We start from the raw sequence: 18,231 nt of genomic DNA, 5'->3' as shown, positions 1-18,231 counted from the left end.
TAAAAAACTGGCTGAACAACTTCTTTGACAACAGACCAGTCGATTTTTGGCAGAACGGCAACTACAAATTGGTCGAGAGTTGGGAAGCGGTTGTAAACAGCAACGGCGATAATTGATTAACTTATTGATATAATAATTGTTTAGTTGAAATAAAAATCTTCGGTAAAAACGCTACGAACTTATTCCTCAACCTAATAAAAAAAAATCGCTATTTTATATTCAGAATTATAATAATTCTTACGTTATTTTTTGTATTTTACTTATCGAACGGATGACATTTTTTACTCAAGCTACAATTTTCGATTAAAAATATTTCTGTTGTTTTTAATAATCTATGAAAATTTCAAAACAATCTTAAGAGTTTGACGAATTGTCAAGCAACGAAATTTTTTTATACACATAATTTCGAGCTCGTGAATTTTTAAGCGAAAAATATATTAATAACGGGACAAAAATTTGTGAAGGAATAATACATAGAATTTCATAGTAAAGCGAAATTTCCCAAACAAAATGACTAAATTACATAAATTCGGCTCGAAAGAAAAGATGAAAACTCGTCAGCCGGCAAGCCTTATTATGGCGCCGAAACCGGTACATCCGCGAGCTGTACGCACACACGGCTTCTTTGGGGTATCATTCGTACGCCACCACATGGTCATCGATGATCACTGGACACCAATGTCTCTAACAGAACAATTCAAGGGAATGGCGGATCTACTATGTAAGCTGCCCACTCGAGAGAAAGGGCGAACGAGTATGCAAATTTTTGTTAACATTTCTATTTTTCTGCTCGCAGCTAAACGATTGGTCTTCCAAAAACTCGAGGCAGCTGCTAACCACAAGCGCTACATACGCGAGAATCGCAACTTGAAACGCCAATGCCGCGATGGTCGCACGAAACTCTCCAATGTGCTTTATGCCGATAACACAAAGAAAATCAGAAATTTCCTAATCAATCACAAAGATATGCAGCGTTTGTATCAGAAAATGCCTGTTGAGTTGGTCGTGGACAATATCAATCAGCGTACGTTTGTGATGCGCAAGGAGCGAGATCGTTTGAAATCGCGCTTGGACCAGTTAAAGAATGTCTACAAGGAGAAATTGGTAAGTTCGGCAGTGGGAGACCATTGTAACAAGTTGCACGGAGCAAATAAAGATATTCGCGATTATTCTAATGCATGATTAATGCATGATTTCGCCATGCCTGTAACCTTCATTCAATAATCGAAAATCTAAATACCTATTTTCTATTGGGTTGGGGAATAAGTTCGTAGCGTTTTTATCCAAGACTTTTATTTAAACAAAAAATTATTAGGTGCGCAACTAAGTTCGCGCTGTTGTTTTGATGAAAATACAACTTTATTCTGAAAAAATGGTTACAAGTGAATCATTGAAAGTATTGCTCATCAATGGCTACTACTTTTTCCTAACTTTCTGGTAGATCTCGTATACCGCCGCGGTAAAACTGTTCATCTTTTAAGGCTATCCACTGATCAAGCCATTTTTTGATGTTTTCATATGAACGGAACTGCTGGTCAGCTAGACCATGTGCCATCGTTCGAAACAGGTGGTAATCGGACGGCGCAATATCTGGAGAATATGGCGGGTGGGGAGCGGAGGATTTCCCATTTCAGTGTTTCCAGGTAGGTTTTAACGGGTTTGGCAACGTAAGGCCGAGCGTTGTCATCAGTTTTTCATGCCTCTCCGCGTATGGTATTCATGCCGTCGCTTCTCGGCTCAATCGCATCAATTGAAGTCGATACATCCCTTCGGTATCTCCAGTAATGGTTTCGCTTGGCTTTAACAGTAATAAATAACACCAACTTGGTCCCACCAAATACATAGCATAACCTTCGCAGCGTGAATATTTTGCCAAGGCGACGACGTAGAAGCATGACCCGGTAGTCCCCATGACTTTATTTTCTTAGGATTGCTGTAATGAATCCATTTTTCATCACCCGTCACGATGCGATGAAGAAAACCCTTCCTTTTTTGCCACTGGAGCAGTTGTTCACAGGCGAGAAATCGACGTTCAAGATCTTTTTAACATCATTTAACTCATAAGGAACCCAAGTCCCCTGTTTCTAAATCATTCCCAAAGCAAGCAATCGCTTGGAAATGGATTGGCGGGTAACTCCTAAAACTCTTCTTGCATTTGACCCGGATCCTCATTGAGCAATGCCCCGAATTCACCGTCTTCGAAGGTTTTTGGCCTTCCTTCACGCGAATGGTCGCCAACATTAAAATCACCGTCTTTGAAGCGACGAATCAATCTCGCCACATTGTTTCGCTTAAAGCAGCATCTCCATAAACTTTTTGTAGCTCTCGATGCGTTTTAGGCGGTGTTTTTTTCGAATGGAAGAGGAAAATCAACACTTCCCGCAAATGACGATTATTCGGCCCAAAATCAGACATTTTCACAAAACCAAAAGTATATGATACCAAAACAAAATCACTAATGTGTCGAAGCAGTTTGTTTACCATATGTCTAAGCTTAGTTTATGACAACGGGAACATCGGGAACTTAGTTGCGCACCTAATATAATTATATCAATAAGTTGATCAATCATATATTCGCCGTTGCTGTTTACGAATACAACCTCTTCCCACCTCTAAACCAATTTGCTGATGCCGTTCCGCCAAAAATCGCCTGGTCTGGTGTCAAAGTAGTTGTTGAGCCAGTTTTTAAGGACCTCTTTGTTATAAAATGTAACGTCCTGCATATGGTTTGACACAGAGCGGAAAAGATAGTAATCGGTCTGTGCAAGGCCCAGAGAATACGGCGGATGCTGAAGGACCTTCCATTCGAGCTCTTAGAGTACGGCTTTGATGACTTGTGCAACATGGGACGTGGCGTTGTCGTTAAGGGGTATGGTTTGGCCATGTCGATCAGATAATTTCAGTAGATTAGTCTCATTGACGCGGTGTAGCTGGGCAATGTAGAGCTCCTTGTTGACCGTGGCATTTTCTTCGAGCATTTTCCAGTGCGCCATGCCCTCCCAGTCCCACCAAACATATATCATAATCTTCTTTGGATTAAGAGCCGGCTTGACTCGCGGCTTTGGCGTTTCTTCTGGAGCCACTCACTCCTTTCTGTGCTTCATATTGATGTATAGGCACCATTTCTCATCTCCCGTAACGATTCGGTACAAAAAGCCCTGTTGCTCGATGGCGGGCGAGATGCTGAGAAGCAATTTGAAGGCGACTTTCTTTGTTTTTGTCGTTGAGCTCGTGAGAAACTCAGGCTCCCAATTTTTCGGTAAGTCCCATTAAATGAAGGTGATTGAGAATCGTTTTATGATCGCAGTTCATTTTTTCCGCCAATTCACGATTGGTTTGGCGACCGTTCTCTTTCAAAAGTGATTTGGAACGTTCTTCATCGAATTCAGAAAGCCTTCCGCTGCGGGACGTATTACCGACGTCAAAGTCACCTCCTTTGAACTTTTCTAACCATTTCCATGCTGTAGACTCGCTTGTGACACCTTCCCCATACACGTTCCAAATGTCCTGGGCTGCTTCCGCAGCTTTTTGACTTCGATGAAAGCAAAGAAGAGCAGGTGTGGAAAATGTTGATTTTTGCCTACTGGGTATTCCAGGTTTAGAACCCCAGAACTTATAAAAAATTAAATAACTCAAAAATACAATCAACATAGTTTTGTAGAGCAGAAAGAGGTCTATCGAATGAATACTTACTCTTTGCCAAACAACAAACAAATCGTTGTAAAATAAAATAAAATAAAAAATGCAATGAACTTATTTCCCAACCCAATATTATTTAGTATCTATTATCGTTTATCTATTATTTATTTATCATCTGTAATCTATATTATTACCAAAAATCCCATATTTTACCCCATGTTCCATATATCGCATTTGATATCCCCATACCATATCTCCTTTCTTCTTTCAAATCGCTATATCCTTTCTTTTATCTCTAAGCTCTTAGTTCCTATGGCTTGTTTTATCTTTTATTATTTATATCTTATCTCGCATGTACTTTGCTTAACCTCACATTCTTTATCACTCATATCCGTCTCTCTTTCAGCTTGAGCGCGCCGTTTTACAGAATCGCATCAAGTACGAGAATGAATTTGTGTTGGAGGAGGAGCTGAAATCACGCGTTTTTCGCAAGAAAATCGAAAACTCCAATGTACGGTTGAAGGCGATAAAAACCATAAATGGTACCTATAGGAAAATGATTCAGGTGCTGCGTCACGATGGCATATTTTATGAACCCATCTTGCTCTCGCTGAGTCAAGACATTGAAGATCAGTCGAACTTTATTAAGCATATCCTGTATTTAGGGATACCGGCTATTTCTAAATTCAAGGAACTCAGTGAAGAGTATAGGGTGAGTGCAATTATTGGGCTAGCGCACAGAATACGAATATCATAAATCTCATTGTTAATTTCCTAAAGAGCGCAACCGCAATGTACAGCGTAAATCTCACTCTAATTTTCACTTCAATCCGAGCCCATCTTTTTGCAGGCACTCTTCTGCTTATTCACTCTTCGTTCCCTCGTCTCGAACAAGAGTCGTACCAAGAGGAATATTTAAATGCTACTGTCTATGGGGCTCATTAAGATCGTGCGCAACGTAAGTTTCGTGGCGTAATATCGTGAGTGGAAGGGATAAAATAGATATTATTTTTAAAAGGAATCTATGCGTAGTATTGTGGTAGTTCAAATAGCGTGAAAACACATCCAACAGTCAGTAGAAGCGTGGAGTTGTGTGTCTGAACTCGAAATCCACTGTAGGCATGAAACACCAAATTGTAGAAAAGATTTTTTCTAATTGTTTTATGTTTCTGCCTTTAAAAACTCCTCATAAAAATCAATCTGCTGTTTGGAGGCGACGTAAAATTAGGAGGACGTTGATGCTCCATTTGTGAAACAATATCAAGTACTTCCGAGTCTCACAGCATCCATACCTCGAGGCCAATGTCCTGTAAGGAAACCAACGACATTTGAGGAGATCCCTCGTGGCCAGAAAGATTTCGCGACCTAACAAGTTTGTGTACTTGTTTCGTGTACTTGTCCAGCGTTCGCTGAGTTGACGCGAAGCCCACCTCTCCACGAGCAGACCACAAGGTAGTCACCGGGGATCTGAACTCTTTCGTTTCGCGGGGTAACTACCTCACAGGTACGAGGGGTGCCTTTTATGTGTCGGGATTTGGCAACCCTGGTGTTGCAATCTGGCAACTGACAGCTGTATCGCAAAGTTTGACATTTTTTGGCTTTTACGTACTCAGAACGTTTTGAAATACCAGCGCTATTTGTGTTGTTTACAGTAACTTAAAAGATTCATCTCGGTCCAGAAATGGAATTAAATCGTGAACATTTGCGTGCGTTTATTTTTTACAACTTTCGACGTGGATTAACTCAGCAACATTGCATGGATGAACTTAAATCATTTTTTGGCGATGAAGCTCCATCAAGGACCAGTGTTTATCGATGGTATGCTAAATTCAATCGTGGTCGTAGTTCACTCCAAGACGAATTTCGTGAAGGTCGTCCAAAATCAGTTGTTGTCCGAAAACCGTTGATGCTGTGCGCGAACTGATATTGCAAGATCGTCATGTGACCTATCGTGAGATTGAGACAATCTTAGGCATTAGTGGGACCAGCATACATTCAATATTGCATAAACATTTGACTGTCAAAAAAATTTGTTCGCGTTGGATCCCACACAATTTGTCAATCGCTCAAAAAAAGGCTCGTGTCGATTGGTCGAAGGAAATGCTCAAAAAATACGATCGCGGGGCTTCGAAACACGTCTATGACATCGTGACAGGTGATGAATCATGGATTTACGCGTATGAGCCCGAAAGAGAAGCAGCAGTCGACTGCATGGGTGTTTCAAGATGAGCCAAATCCAACAAAAGTTGTTCGCGCACGAAGCACTTCCAAGCAAATGGTCGCCTGTTTTTCGGAAAAACTGGACATGTCGCAACCGTACCACTAGAACAACGCAGAACAGTAAAGTTTGAGTGGTACACAACCATTTGTTTGCCAATTGTCTTCCAAGAAATTAGGAAAACCAATCGCCAAAGACGGATCACTCTTCACCAGGACAATGCGAGCTCTCACACATCGGCTCAAACAACTGCATCTTTGAGCACCCAAAACATCGAATTAATGGGTCATCCGCCGTATAGTCCTGACTTGGCACCGAATGACTTCTTTTTATTCCCGTACGTAGAAAACAAACTGAGAGGTCAACGTTTTTCGACACCTGAAGAAGCGGTTGCGGCATTCAGAATGCATGTTTTGGAGGTACCTCATTCAGAGTGGCAAAAGTGCTTCGACAATTGGTTCAAACGCATGCAAAAGTGTATAGATCTTCATGGAGAATATTTTGAAAAACAATAAAGTGATTTTCGATGATTAAAATTTGTTTTTGTTCTCTAATCCCGACATATAAAAGGCACCCATCGCACCTGTCTAGCCAGCTCATCTGCATCGCAGTTTCCTGTAATGTCGCGATGACCAGGTACCCAGGTGAGCCTTATGTCGAAGAGTTCGGATGCAATCGAAAGTCAAGTCAAGCATTCCCTAACCAGTTTCGAGAGTACCATGATCGAGCCCGGGACTCTGATTGCTGCTTGGCTGTCGGTGTAAATATTAACCTCCGTGATAGTTATTACACAAGTGAGGAGCTGCTTCTTTAATTGCCGCCACTTGCACACACTGCAGTGGTCCGGTAAACTGAACTTGAGTCTGATGGCGAGCTCTTTGCAGAAAACTCCCCCGGCAATCTTTCTCTAGGCACGAAGACAAAGTAAATATTTTCAACCAAATAGCGAGAAAGTAGTAAAGTATTCTCTAGACGTAAGGAAATAACTAACTATAATTTGTTTGAGTTGTCGCCCTATGGTGTGACGCAAAGGCATGAGCTTCGTCAATGGTAAAAGCCAACTTTTAGAGTTCTCGAAAGATTATCAAAACTTTGGTTGTTTCTAATGGCGCATATGAAAGAATTAACTATGCGATATACTCGTATGAATGCATGTCGATTTTTCAATTTGTCAGAGGCATCTTTTTGACTCCAATTATAGAGCCAAAAAATATGTTGTAAATCCCGATTTTATTTTAAAATTAATTCAAGCATAAAACCTGCTTCCCTTCCCTGAACAAATATGCAAATGTGTAGCAGATAATAATAAAAAAATTGTAAAGGGTTGCAAATTAAGGTCAAAGCTATTTTGAATATTCAGGTTCCGTTATCGGTACTAAAACGATTCCTTCCTTTTCCTTTTCATATCTCTTGCACTCGATTCGTTTTACTTTAGCAAATGGAGGATAAGTCGCGCAAAAATATGCAAGCAAAATTACAAACGATGTCTCAATACCGGAGAGATGCGAAAGTAAGTGCACCGAAACTTTCGTCAAAACCTCCAGATCCCATATCCAAGTCTAAACGTTATGTGCGTGAAACGACGAGCATGATCGTTCTTAAAAAGGAGTTGCAAGTGATTGAGGCTGCAATAAAACGAGTGAAATTCGCAACGCTCTGCTCGCAAGCCAAAGAGATCTATCCAAGGTTAGTAAAATTATGGAACTAAAGAAATAACAGCAAAAATGATTGCGGGCCTTTTTTATCCTTGTTCACTCTGCTCGGGAGCATGGGGCCTCGAAAAGACTTGCCTTGTGTTGGTTACATTAAACAGGTATATTATTTTCAAGGTAGGTGGTTAGCCTGCCGCTAACAGTCCTAATGGGGCCACAGAATGTTAATGAAATGGGAAGGCGCAAATGTTAAATAACATTTTTTCCAGCATTAATATTCTCTGGTGGGGCTGCCCATTTGTCGCTGCTTAGAAACAGAGCCTTCCGGTGACTTCAGCGCCATCTCTGTTTGATGTCTGTCAGACGGACCGCTCAGATGGTTGAGGACTTCGCTACAGTTGAGTTATTCTGCATTGTTTAGTGCTACTGCCCGCTTTCTGTTGCTGGCGCCGCTGGTGCATTATGCATTTTTGCAGCCACAGTGTAAAGGGCTGACCTCCGGCGGAATTGATATTGGTTGGGTTATTTCCTTTTGTGTCTGGGGGGTGAGTTGGAAATGTTGCTGGGGTGGAATATTTTTTGAGATAAGGAAAAGTAGGAAAATTTGGAAAAGTGCGTGGACCGTGCTTTACGTGGGGCGCGCACCCACAATCTCTGGAATGGCAGGCTAGTACACTTACGCTGGCCTACCGAGGTCGCATTGTTCCGTATATTTAGCACGGCTACACATTGATTTTCCGAGTTCCAAGTATGGCAGGTTAGCTTGTTAGGCAACTGGCGAGTCCACAGCATGCCTCAGCCGAAAATAGCCGTCACTTTCCAATCGCTCCAAAGTCGATACAAAGAGTGATCAATTTAGAGGTATCGGATTTTAAATTGAAATAAAGCAAAGAAAATTCAAACTGATTTTACAATCTTTATTATTTTTGTGTAGAAGCTTTCATGACATTTACTTTTCAAAGATAACCCCTTAAAAATATTGACCGCAACTGCGCCGTACTTCGACCATCCGGAAACACCAATTTTTAAAGACTCGCTGGAGGACTTCGGCCGGTATCTCGTGAATAACTTTAGTAATGTTGGGTTTCAATGCCTCAATCGAAGCTGGTTTATCCACAAATCATTTAGAATTTGCATACCCCCACGCCCCCATCAATAAAAGTCCCAAGGTGTGAGATCATGCGATCTTGGTCCGAGACGAGAGATAAATTGGTCACCGACACGACGACGCAGTAAATCCATTGTTTCACGAGCTGTATGGCAAGTAGCGCCATCTTGTGCGAACCACCTGCTGTGGAGATCACGGGCTTCAATTTCCGGCATCAAAAATAAAATTCATTTATCATGGCGCGATAGCGTTCGCCATTCACTGTTCCATTGGCGTCAGCCTCGTCTTTGAAGCAATATGGGCCGATGTTTTCTCTAGCCCATAGGCCGCACCAAACGGTTGTTTTCTATGGATGTAATGGTTGCTCTTCAATGGCTTAGGTTTGCTCTTCAGCCCACAGAGCGTCGATTTTCGTAACACAATTGTACGATTTGTAAATGTTGTTGGGGCGTAAGTCTTTTCACCATGAAATGCCAGTGAAAACTGAAAAAATTAGGTATTTAGTTTGACAGTAGTCACGCGTGATCAATCGTCAATAAAACCCTACTGGAAAAAGTCCCCCAATCCGATCACCCTTTAGAAAGACGTTTTCGGAGCGGATCGGGAAATAGCTGTCCGGGTCCAAATAACAGTCGTATTATTGTAAAACAATCTAGTTATTGGTCCAATTGGTCTGAATATTCCTAACAATTTTCCTATTTTAGTCCGTAAGGCCCACAAATTTTCAAATTCATTCACGACCATGTCTATGCAACACTTTTTTATCACTTTTCAATTTTCAAAAATAATTTGTTTTCTTCAACAGAATAAAAACTCAAGTGGAAAACAATTTCAAGCTGAAGAAAATGATCGAGAGGAATATGTACATTCATTACATGATGTTTGTAAAAATGAGGCGTGCTGACGTGTTGGCGGGAATATTGGTGAATAACTTGTCGGAGCAGGAAATAGCGTGAGCTTCCTAATTGTTGATACAAATTTACATATACAACTATAACAAATGAAAAATAATTTAGGCGCCTGGAGCGTATAGCCGAACTAAAGGAAGCCATTAACGAACAGGACAAAGAGGAGGAGAAAATAATTGCCTATCTCAAGAATCGCGCTGATGCCTACGTAATGCTGCGGTATGTGCTACCAGAAAAAATATTTCTATTGTAGACCAAAGGTTTTAGTGACCTCGTTAGCTTGCCTTACGTAGATCTCGTTGGTGATGCGGTTAAGTGAGTTCCATGGCTACATAAACACTTTAGGTCCTCGTCTCATTTGAAATGGTGTTTTTTAAGTGTTTCTTTAAAAGCGTGTAAAACAGAAACGAAAAAAGATTTTTTATTTTTGTTTTACATATTTTATTTTTTATTCCTTTGTCAAAAAACAAAGAAAAAACATTTTTTTTCCATACGAGGTTCGTTCAAAAAGTTGTCAGCCTTCAAAAAAAAGTCTTCCAAAAAAAGTTATGCCGCTGGTGATTCTGGGACTCACTGGTGTCCGAAATCAAAAAGACAAAAAGCTTCTGTTCAATATAAATGTCGTTATCGTGTGAAGTACGGAAGTACGACCTTAAAAAGAAAAAGAAAATTTGACTAAATGGCGGACGTTCAAAGATGAAACCCCGTTTTTTTACCCTTTTTTAACTTTCAAGGCCCGAAAAAAATACTAAAATTTGTTTCCGAATGAACGTAGTTCATATGAAAAGACATCAATTCTACGTGATTTAAATTTTATTTCATCAAAATCGGTTCAGTAGAACATTTAGCCGGTTCCATGTGTCCATTGTCCATGTGAAGACCATTTTTTTGAAGGCAGACAACTGCTTGAACGAACTTCGTATGGCCAAAAACAAATTTTTATTTTTTAACAATAGATCAAAAAATAAAATACCGAAAACCAAAACAAAATCTTTTTGCGTTTTCGTTTTACACGCTTTTAAAGAAACACTCAAAAAACACAATGTCAAATGAGGCGAGCGCCTTTAGTTTCGATTTATGTTGGTTCATAGCAGCTCAGACTGCTCATTGCTTCATGCCACAAACCTTTCTTCATATAATATAACTAAGTACTCGCAAGAGCACTGCCAGGTTGCAATAGATAAACTACCGTTTATATGGATGACGGAAAGCTTGGAAAGAAAGACGGTGGAGAAAGTTTTTCGGACGGTTGCCTTCTATGCTTTTCTTAAATTTATATTGTAGCGTATCGCTGGGTTTGGTGGTGGTGGGGGAGATGTTGTCTGAGTGACACAGCCCAGACCCAATTAGTACAAAAGATGCCATTTCGATACACTACTTGTGGAACCACTGCCTTTATTAGTCGAACCATCTTGATTTGACTATAAGTCTGCCTATGTCGCCTATAGTATTTTCTTGTCTGCAATTTTAAAGTTAACACCATCGAGGATTCCCCCCGCATTCTATATCGTAGAGCACACTGTCTTGGGCACTCACAAAGATAGTGAAAGACTGTTTACTTAGATTATTCTTGATTGCAGCTTCTACATCTATCGCTGTATGACCACCTGATCTTCGTGGCATGCTCTCCCAAAGGCCAGTGGCCGGCTGAATATGCCTGCTCATGTCATTCTGAACAACTCGCTAGTTCTGAAATTTGTTGAAATTGGACCACGTATGTTTAGTTATTTTGCAGGTATCCGTATTAGTTCATCTGTCAACGGCCTGCTTCTAGAATAGCGAGAAGAGGTCCCTTTCGCTGGGCGTAGACTCAGTGACTCCATCAAATGATATAGCGGTTGGGAATCCACCGGTTGCAAAAACTGCTGCTGTATAGGCTTAGTAATAATTTTGGGCTCTTCTTTCCACTCATATAAACTCTTAATTGAAATTTGCATAAAAATAACGTTAAAAGGAACACTAAATCTTTTTAACCGGCATCCCACGACAAGTCCGAAGTAAAACTAGAATTACAATGGTGCTCAAATTTCACATACTAAGGACAAGGGGAACCTTGCTCACGTATTTCTCAACGCATGCTATTTGATTGGTAAAGAGAGGCAGCAATACCGAAGTATAGGAAGAACCAGTGTTAGACCCATCACACAAATTGCACCTTTTTCTCAGAAGCTTTTTTCTGCTAGATCTATAGGGCAGGCCATGTAAAATTTACTTTTTGAATCGGCTTTAAAAAAAAACTAATCAATATTTTTTCAAACTTTTTTTTTTATTTTGAAGATTAAACATTGTCATTTGTGAATGAAAAATAACATCGTTCAAATGACTGCCACGACTGGCCATTCGATCCACCCAATTTTTAAGCGCATTTTCGATTGTTTGGGCTCCAATTTCATGAATGGCAACTTCGATTTCGTGTTTTAAAGCATCAATCGTCTCTGGATGGTTCGCATAGCATTTGTCCTTAACGGCTCCCCACAAAAAATAGTCCAACGGGCTTAAAACACAGCTCCGAGGCGGCCAATGGATATCGGAATTTCGGCTGATTATTCGGTTTTCAAAAACGGTAGCCAAAAGTTCGAGTGTAACTTTGGCAGTGTGACAAGTTGCACCGTCCTGTTGAAACCAAATGTCCTCCATGTCATCCTCTTCAATTTTTGGAAACAACTCGTTGAGCATGTCACGGTAACGCTCGCCATTTACTATAACCGCGGCTCTTCGCTAATTTTCGAAAAAAAATGGCCCGATGATGCCGCCAGACCAAAAACCGCACCAAACAGTGACTCGTTGTGGATGCATTTGCTTCTCTACAGTAACGTGTGGATTTTCTGAGCCCCAAATCCGACAATTTTGCTTATTGACGTAGCCACCGATGTGAAAATGAGCTTCATCAGAAAAGATGATTTTTCGGTAAAAATGCTCATCTTCGGGCAAACGATTTTCTGCCCATTGAGCGAACCGAAATGGCATTGGATGGTCATTAGGCTTCAGTTCTTGCACCATATAGCGTCCCATTTCGTAAATGTCAAACCTTTAAGTAAATTATGAACACTTTTAACATGTCATTTGTGTTACCATTCTCAAAAAAATAGGTGGTTCAAAAAGCAAATGCTATATGGTCCACCCTGTACAACCAGAGACATAATGCAACTAGTTATAATCACCTCCAAAGAGAGAAACACCGCCTGTACACCTGAAAAAATGTTGGCACATGTAGAGCCCTGAAGCTATTCATAGTGGTCACAACTGATAAACTATCGATAGTTTTGAATATTATTTGATTTCATTATTTTAATGCACATGAGGGCCCTGTGTATCTTCTCTGGCAATATCCAGGGTTTTGTAAAATTTGGAAAAAAGATTTAGTTTAGAGAAAGTTTTCTTGAGAATATCACATGGAAAATATTCAAGGCATTGAGTAGGGCAAAGTTTTACATTAGTTTGCGTAATAGTTGAAAGCAGGAGCTCCAGGCATTTGCCACTTGTCAACCTTCTTTACTAAATATAATATATAATATACTTCAAAATTAGTGCAGTCTCGGACTTGTTTAACTCTGGTTGTTAGATGAGAGTGAGATAAGAATTTGAGCAGAGTGAGTCAGAGTGAGCTTTAACTAGATTTTCCTTTGCCCAAAAACAGTTTTTGCACTCCCTCTTTCAGCCATCGGATCCACCGGAAAATAACGAATAAATTGGCCAGGCCAACAAGTAAATGGGCCCCCAGAGAAAGATCTGCTGTTGTCATCTGGGGTTAATAGAGGTTGCTGTCTCATAAATCTGTGTTTCAAGCGGAGGTGTATGCTGTTCAAGAAGCAGTGAACTTTGTTGTGGAAAACAAATGGAGAGGCAGATCTATATGTGTCTGCAGCGACAGCCAAGTTGCGCTTATGGCCTTACACAACCCCCCCAACCACTTCAAGGGTAGTCGCGTCCTGTAAATCCAGGCTGAACTATGTCGGTAGCCATAATAGCCTGATGCTAACATGGGTCCAGGTACACGTGGGTATCGTGAGTAACGAGATCTCTGACTCTTTAGACAGAATAGGCTCTGAGGCCAACTTCCTTAGCCTGGAGCCCGTTCTGACAGCCATCAAAGCCACGGTTAGCAAACGGGTTACTACAACCCATAAGTGAGATTGGCAGGTAAAGAGGGACTGCATATGGACAAAATTGATGTTACCTGTCATGTCCGACCGACTGTCGCAGTTCCTCTTGTTACTAAGCAGGCGGGACTGCAGGCGACTGGATGGGCTGATGACGGGTCACGTTCTATGTGCATCTTAGACAGTGCACTCTGCCCAGCATGTGGAGAGGAAGATGAGACGGCGGACTGTGCGTCTGCACAGCCTTCGCTCGAATCAGACTTGAGGTCTTTGGCACTGATATGTCAAGAAGCGACCACCTCGGCTCCTTGACACCACAAGATCTACTCAGATTTCTTCGGAGGTCGAGTAGGTTTAAAGAAAATTAAAAGGGAACCCGAGTGCAGTATAATGGACTTAATTGTGTCTAAGTGCTGTACTTGCTAGACTGTCCCGACGAAGAAAAAAGTGTAAGAAACATGTCAAACACTGAACCCTACGTACCTAAATACATCCCAGTGTTCAGAATAAGAAGCATTTAAATGTTTTTCAAATTTAACGATTTTCTATTGAAAATCGTAACTTTATATAAAATTACACAATTTTGTTTCTAATCCGTCACTTTGTAGCATGTCCTTGTGGAACTTGAACGAGATTCTTCGCCATGTCGACCGTCCCGATAAGATGACGCGCGTGAAATATCCAAATTCGTATTTACGTTTGCCATTATTGAAATTTGACATGCTCACAATGCGCGCATGTGCGCCGGAGGGTTACGAGGAGAATAGTATGTCGATTGAAATATTTTACAAACCTCTAAATCAATAACCGATCTTTATTTTCCTCTCGATCGCCCTTTAGTCGAAGTAATTTTGCATACGGTGATACGTAAGGTCTACAAGCTAATGCGCGCCTACAAGGAAGAGGTATCACCTACCACAATGGAGCAATATCTCAATAACTATCAGAACATATTCCTCGAAAGCATGGAAATGGAAGATACCAGTGATAGCAACGAGCCGGAGCAAGACGATGACGAAGAGGATCTCTTGCAGGAATCGAAACCTTTACGCAATGTGCCAAATCGCAAACAGATCAAGACACAGAGTGCAAAATTGGTTGAGGAGTTGTCGAAAAGGGAAGATTAGTAGCAGTAACCCACACCGGAGGGTGTTGGTTTCTTGTGAGCCGGCTGTGGATGGCAGCTGTGTACTCTTTTTTACAATACTTCATTACACGGATATGCTAAATAAATTTATAGTAAAAATTCTTTATAAAAAACTTAAAGCTTTCTTTAGGCTACACCCAATAGTCGCGGAAGCCGGCCTACCTAAGATAAACTAAGCCTACCGTTTGTGGCCACTGCAAACGTTAAGGCCGTTCACCATTTTTATTGACGAACAGTAAACGCTTCATTCACTTTGCCGCTTAGCCGTTTAACGGATCAACTTTTTCACCCTTAAACATAATTCACAACATTTCTTTCTAGTCAAACCAGGACGCTATTGAGCCACCACGCATTTCAGCTAATTTAGGTAAGGGATTTGATTGGCGTAGTTTCTCGGTGCCCCTCCTAAGGTATGGACGCAGAAGTTTGGACGTTGACCATATCCGATGAGGCGCCACTTGGAGTGTTTGAAAGAAAAAATATTTTTGAACCTTTGAACTTTGGGGACGGCGAGTATCGTAGACGATGGAATGAGCTGTATGAGCTTTACGACGATATGAACATAGTTCAGCGAATAAAGATCCAGCGGCTCCGTTGGTTGGGTCATGTCGTCTGAATGGATACAAACGGTCCAGCTCTGAAAGTATTCGATGCGGTAACAGCTGGTGGTAGAAGAGGATGAGTAAGGTCTCCTCTGCGTTGGAAAGATCAGGTGGGGAAGAGCTTGCCTTCATTTGGTGTTTCGAACTGGCGCCGGTAAGTACGAGAAAAAAACAGCTGGTGCGGTTCATTAAACTTGCCCAAAATCGCGTAAGCGGTTATCGCGCCAATCAAGAAGAAGAAGTTCCCCAGTGTGCAGCCAGTTTAAGTTGCGTGGCCTTTGCTCTGCTTTGCAATCTTTATAATTTTTGCGTAGAACCAGTCAAGACATTTATTTTTTAAAGATAATCCCTTCCAAATGTTGGCCCCAACTACGCCGTAATTTGGCCATCCGTAAACTCCAATTCTGAATCACTCGCTGGAGGACTTCGGTCGGTGGTATCTCGTGAATAACTTTAGTAATACTGGCTTCTAATGCCTCAATCGAAGTTGGCTTATCTGCAAATCAATTAGACTTTACACACCCCAAAAATAAAAGTCTAAAGGTCTCGAATGGCTTCGGGTTTCTCTTCAGTCCGAATATGGCGATTTTGCTTCGCTAAATAAAATTCGGGTCACAAAATGCGGATCGTCGGCGAGTTTTTTTAAGAGCCCAACAACTGAAATGATGACGTTTTGGCAAATCGGCCGGCTTGAAATCTTGGGCTAGCTGTATTTTATACGATTTCAAATCGTCCAAGTAGTTCCATAAGATAGGCCAAGTTATTGAGATCGGCACCGAATCGATTCTTCGGGGCTTCGGCAAAACTCTCATTTACAGCCGCAATATTCTCTTCACTTAGGGTTGAGCTTGGTCTAATCGGTCGAGTATCATCCACCATCTACCATAAACCGAAATACTGTTTGTTACTTTCCTTTAACTTAACTGTGCCTGATTTTCGGGGGCATTTTATCGGGCGGTCTTAAATTCTGCATTACAATAATCTTTTGGGTAGAAATGCTGGGGAAATGCCAAAGAAATTCTAAATAACCTAAATTCCGAGAATTTTGTAATAAAGAATTTTATCAAGCGGATTTTTGAATAACGAATATTGTTCCATAAAAATTTTATACCCAATCCGAATTTCGTATGAGAAAAGATGTGGCCAGTTTTCCACCCTGACAACTTACTAAAAGCATCTAATTTCGTTTTGAATAACTTTTTTATGAATAAAATATTGGGAATGGGAATAAGTTTCCGTCCTTTCTTAGCCAAGTTACGAAGTATTTAAACAATTAAATAATACATGAAGTATGTGCCATTGGAAGCTACAACTTTACTCTATCTTTCAGGCAGCATATGGATTCCTCTGACGCAAAATTCGAGTTCTTTCGACTTGATCTATTCATTGAGTCAGTTTGCGATGCTCTTGTAAGAAGTGAGCCGCTCTCCAATAAGGGCTGACTGCATTGATCGGAACAGATGGTAATCCGAAGGTACAATGTCTGGCGAATGCGGCGTGTGGGGCAAAATTTTCCAATTCGGTCACTCTAAGGACACTCTGGACCGATTTAGCAACGCTTTTCTTTTGAGAGCTCGATTCAAACGCATTATCTGGAGTCGCTAACGATCGCCAATGATGGTGTCAGATGATTTAAGGAGTTCATAATAGATGACATACTTCTCATCACACCAGATGCACAACATAGGTTTTGAAGTATGAATATTTTTTTTCGCTGTCGATGGACCTGGTTCACCTAGCAGACTCTAACTTTTTCGACGCTTACGGTTATCATAATGAATTCATTTTTCATCCCCAGTGACGATGTGATGCAGGAAATCTTTTCCGCCGTTCAAGAAGCATCTTACACGTCACCGGGCGTCTCTCGATATCCCTCAACTTCAATTGATGTGGCACCTGCCACCAGTTACCTACTTTCTGGACCATTCCCATCGCGTGCAAACGTTTACCGCTGGTTGAGCTGCCAACAATCAACTCTTTAGACATACCATCAAGGGTTCGACATAATTGGTGTAGTTGAGTATCTTCGAATTTTTTCGGCGGCGCTTCGCGATTTCTATCGCTCACGTCGAAATTGTCACCTTGGAAGCGTCGAAACCACTCTTTTCAAGTTGTGTTTGATGGGGCGTGATTACGGTAAATGTTGATCAATATTTGACAAACCTGTGCTGCTTTATGGCCGTGAAACGTGTTTGGTTTCTAAAGAATCATCGAACAGACGGCAGACCATTCTAAACATTCGCACCATTTTGCGGATATGGTGGCCAGACAGCTGAATTTCTAGCGAAGAACTTTTCGTAGAAGCGTAGCAAGCAAAAAAATCGGCCAATGTGAAAATTAGAGAAAGAAAGTGCAGATGGCTGGGGTATACCCTTCAAAAGCCAGATTATTCTCTTAGTGGGATGCCGCTAGAATGGAACGCGCAAAGCTCACGCGGACGAGGACGACCTAAAGGATATTTGTGCAGATCTATACATTCTGGGTTTCTAGCTGTTGGTAGCTCTTTATACCGGAATCAGCTAAAGGCAAGGCGCGTTCATTAAAGGTGGTGGCACTAGACCAACAACAATGTTTTGTACGTTTGATTGTCAAAGCAAACTATTGGCAAAGTAGAAAACAAGGAATGGATTCGCCTTGTTTCATTCTGGGCTGATAGCCACATGGACACGGCGACAGAAAAAAAACCAATCAGCAGATTTACCGATAACACCTAAGAATGATCGACTACACGATTGCGTCTTCCGAATTCGCACAACGCGAATGGAAACAACCAAAAACAAGAAATTATACGCACACCCACATACTTGCTAACCCCGGCGTCTTCCGCATAAAAACGCAAACAAACTGCATTCGGAGG

At 41.2% G+C, this 18,231-nt stretch overlaps 1 protein-coding gene across 1 annotated transcript; it reads left to right on the top strand.

Annotated features, from left to right (window-relative positions):
- The first annotated feature begins 344 nt into the window (after positions 1 to 344).
- Positions 345 to 14,885, top strand: LOC129236032 (uncharacterized). The gene is made up of 8 exons (XM_054870205.1): positions 345 to 721; positions 797 to 1,104; positions 4,046 to 4,351; positions 7,293 to 7,543; positions 9,423 to 9,569; positions 9,634 to 9,744; positions 14,234 to 14,391; positions 14,466 to 14,885. The coding sequence occupies exons 1-8, from the start codon at positions 511 to 513 to the stop codon at positions 14,750 to 14,752; spliced, it is 1,779 nt and encodes a 592-aa protein (XP_054726180.1). The 5' UTR covers positions 345 to 510; the 3' UTR covers positions 14,753 to 14,885.
- Positions 14,886 to 18,231: the final 3,346 nt, after the last annotated feature.

This window comes from Anastrepha obliqua, chromosome 1 (genome assembly GCF_027943255.1).
Source record: "Anastrepha obliqua isolate idAnaObli1 chromosome 1, idAnaObli1_1.0, whole genome shotgun sequence".
Taxonomy (NCBI): domain Eukaryota; kingdom Metazoa; phylum Arthropoda; class Insecta; order Diptera; family Tephritidae; genus Anastrepha; species Anastrepha obliqua.
Note: the sequence above shows the minus strand (reverse complement) of the source record. Positions and strands in the feature narration are given on the sequence as shown.

Excerpts from the sequence above, each read along its gene's own strand:
- LOC129236032 (XM_054870205.1), top strand. The coding sequence starts at position 511 with ATGACTAAATTACATAAATTCGGCTCGAAAGAAAAGATGAAAACTCGT. Across the intron at positions 1,105-4,045 it reads ATGTCTACAAGGAGAAATTG|CTTGAGCGCGCCGTTTTACA; the intron begins GTAAGTTCGGCA and ends TCTCTCTTTCAG. Across the intron at positions 9,745-14,233 it reads GATGCCTACGTAATGCTGCG|CATGTCCTTGTGGAACTTGA; the intron begins GTATGTGCTACC and ends GTCACTTTGTAG.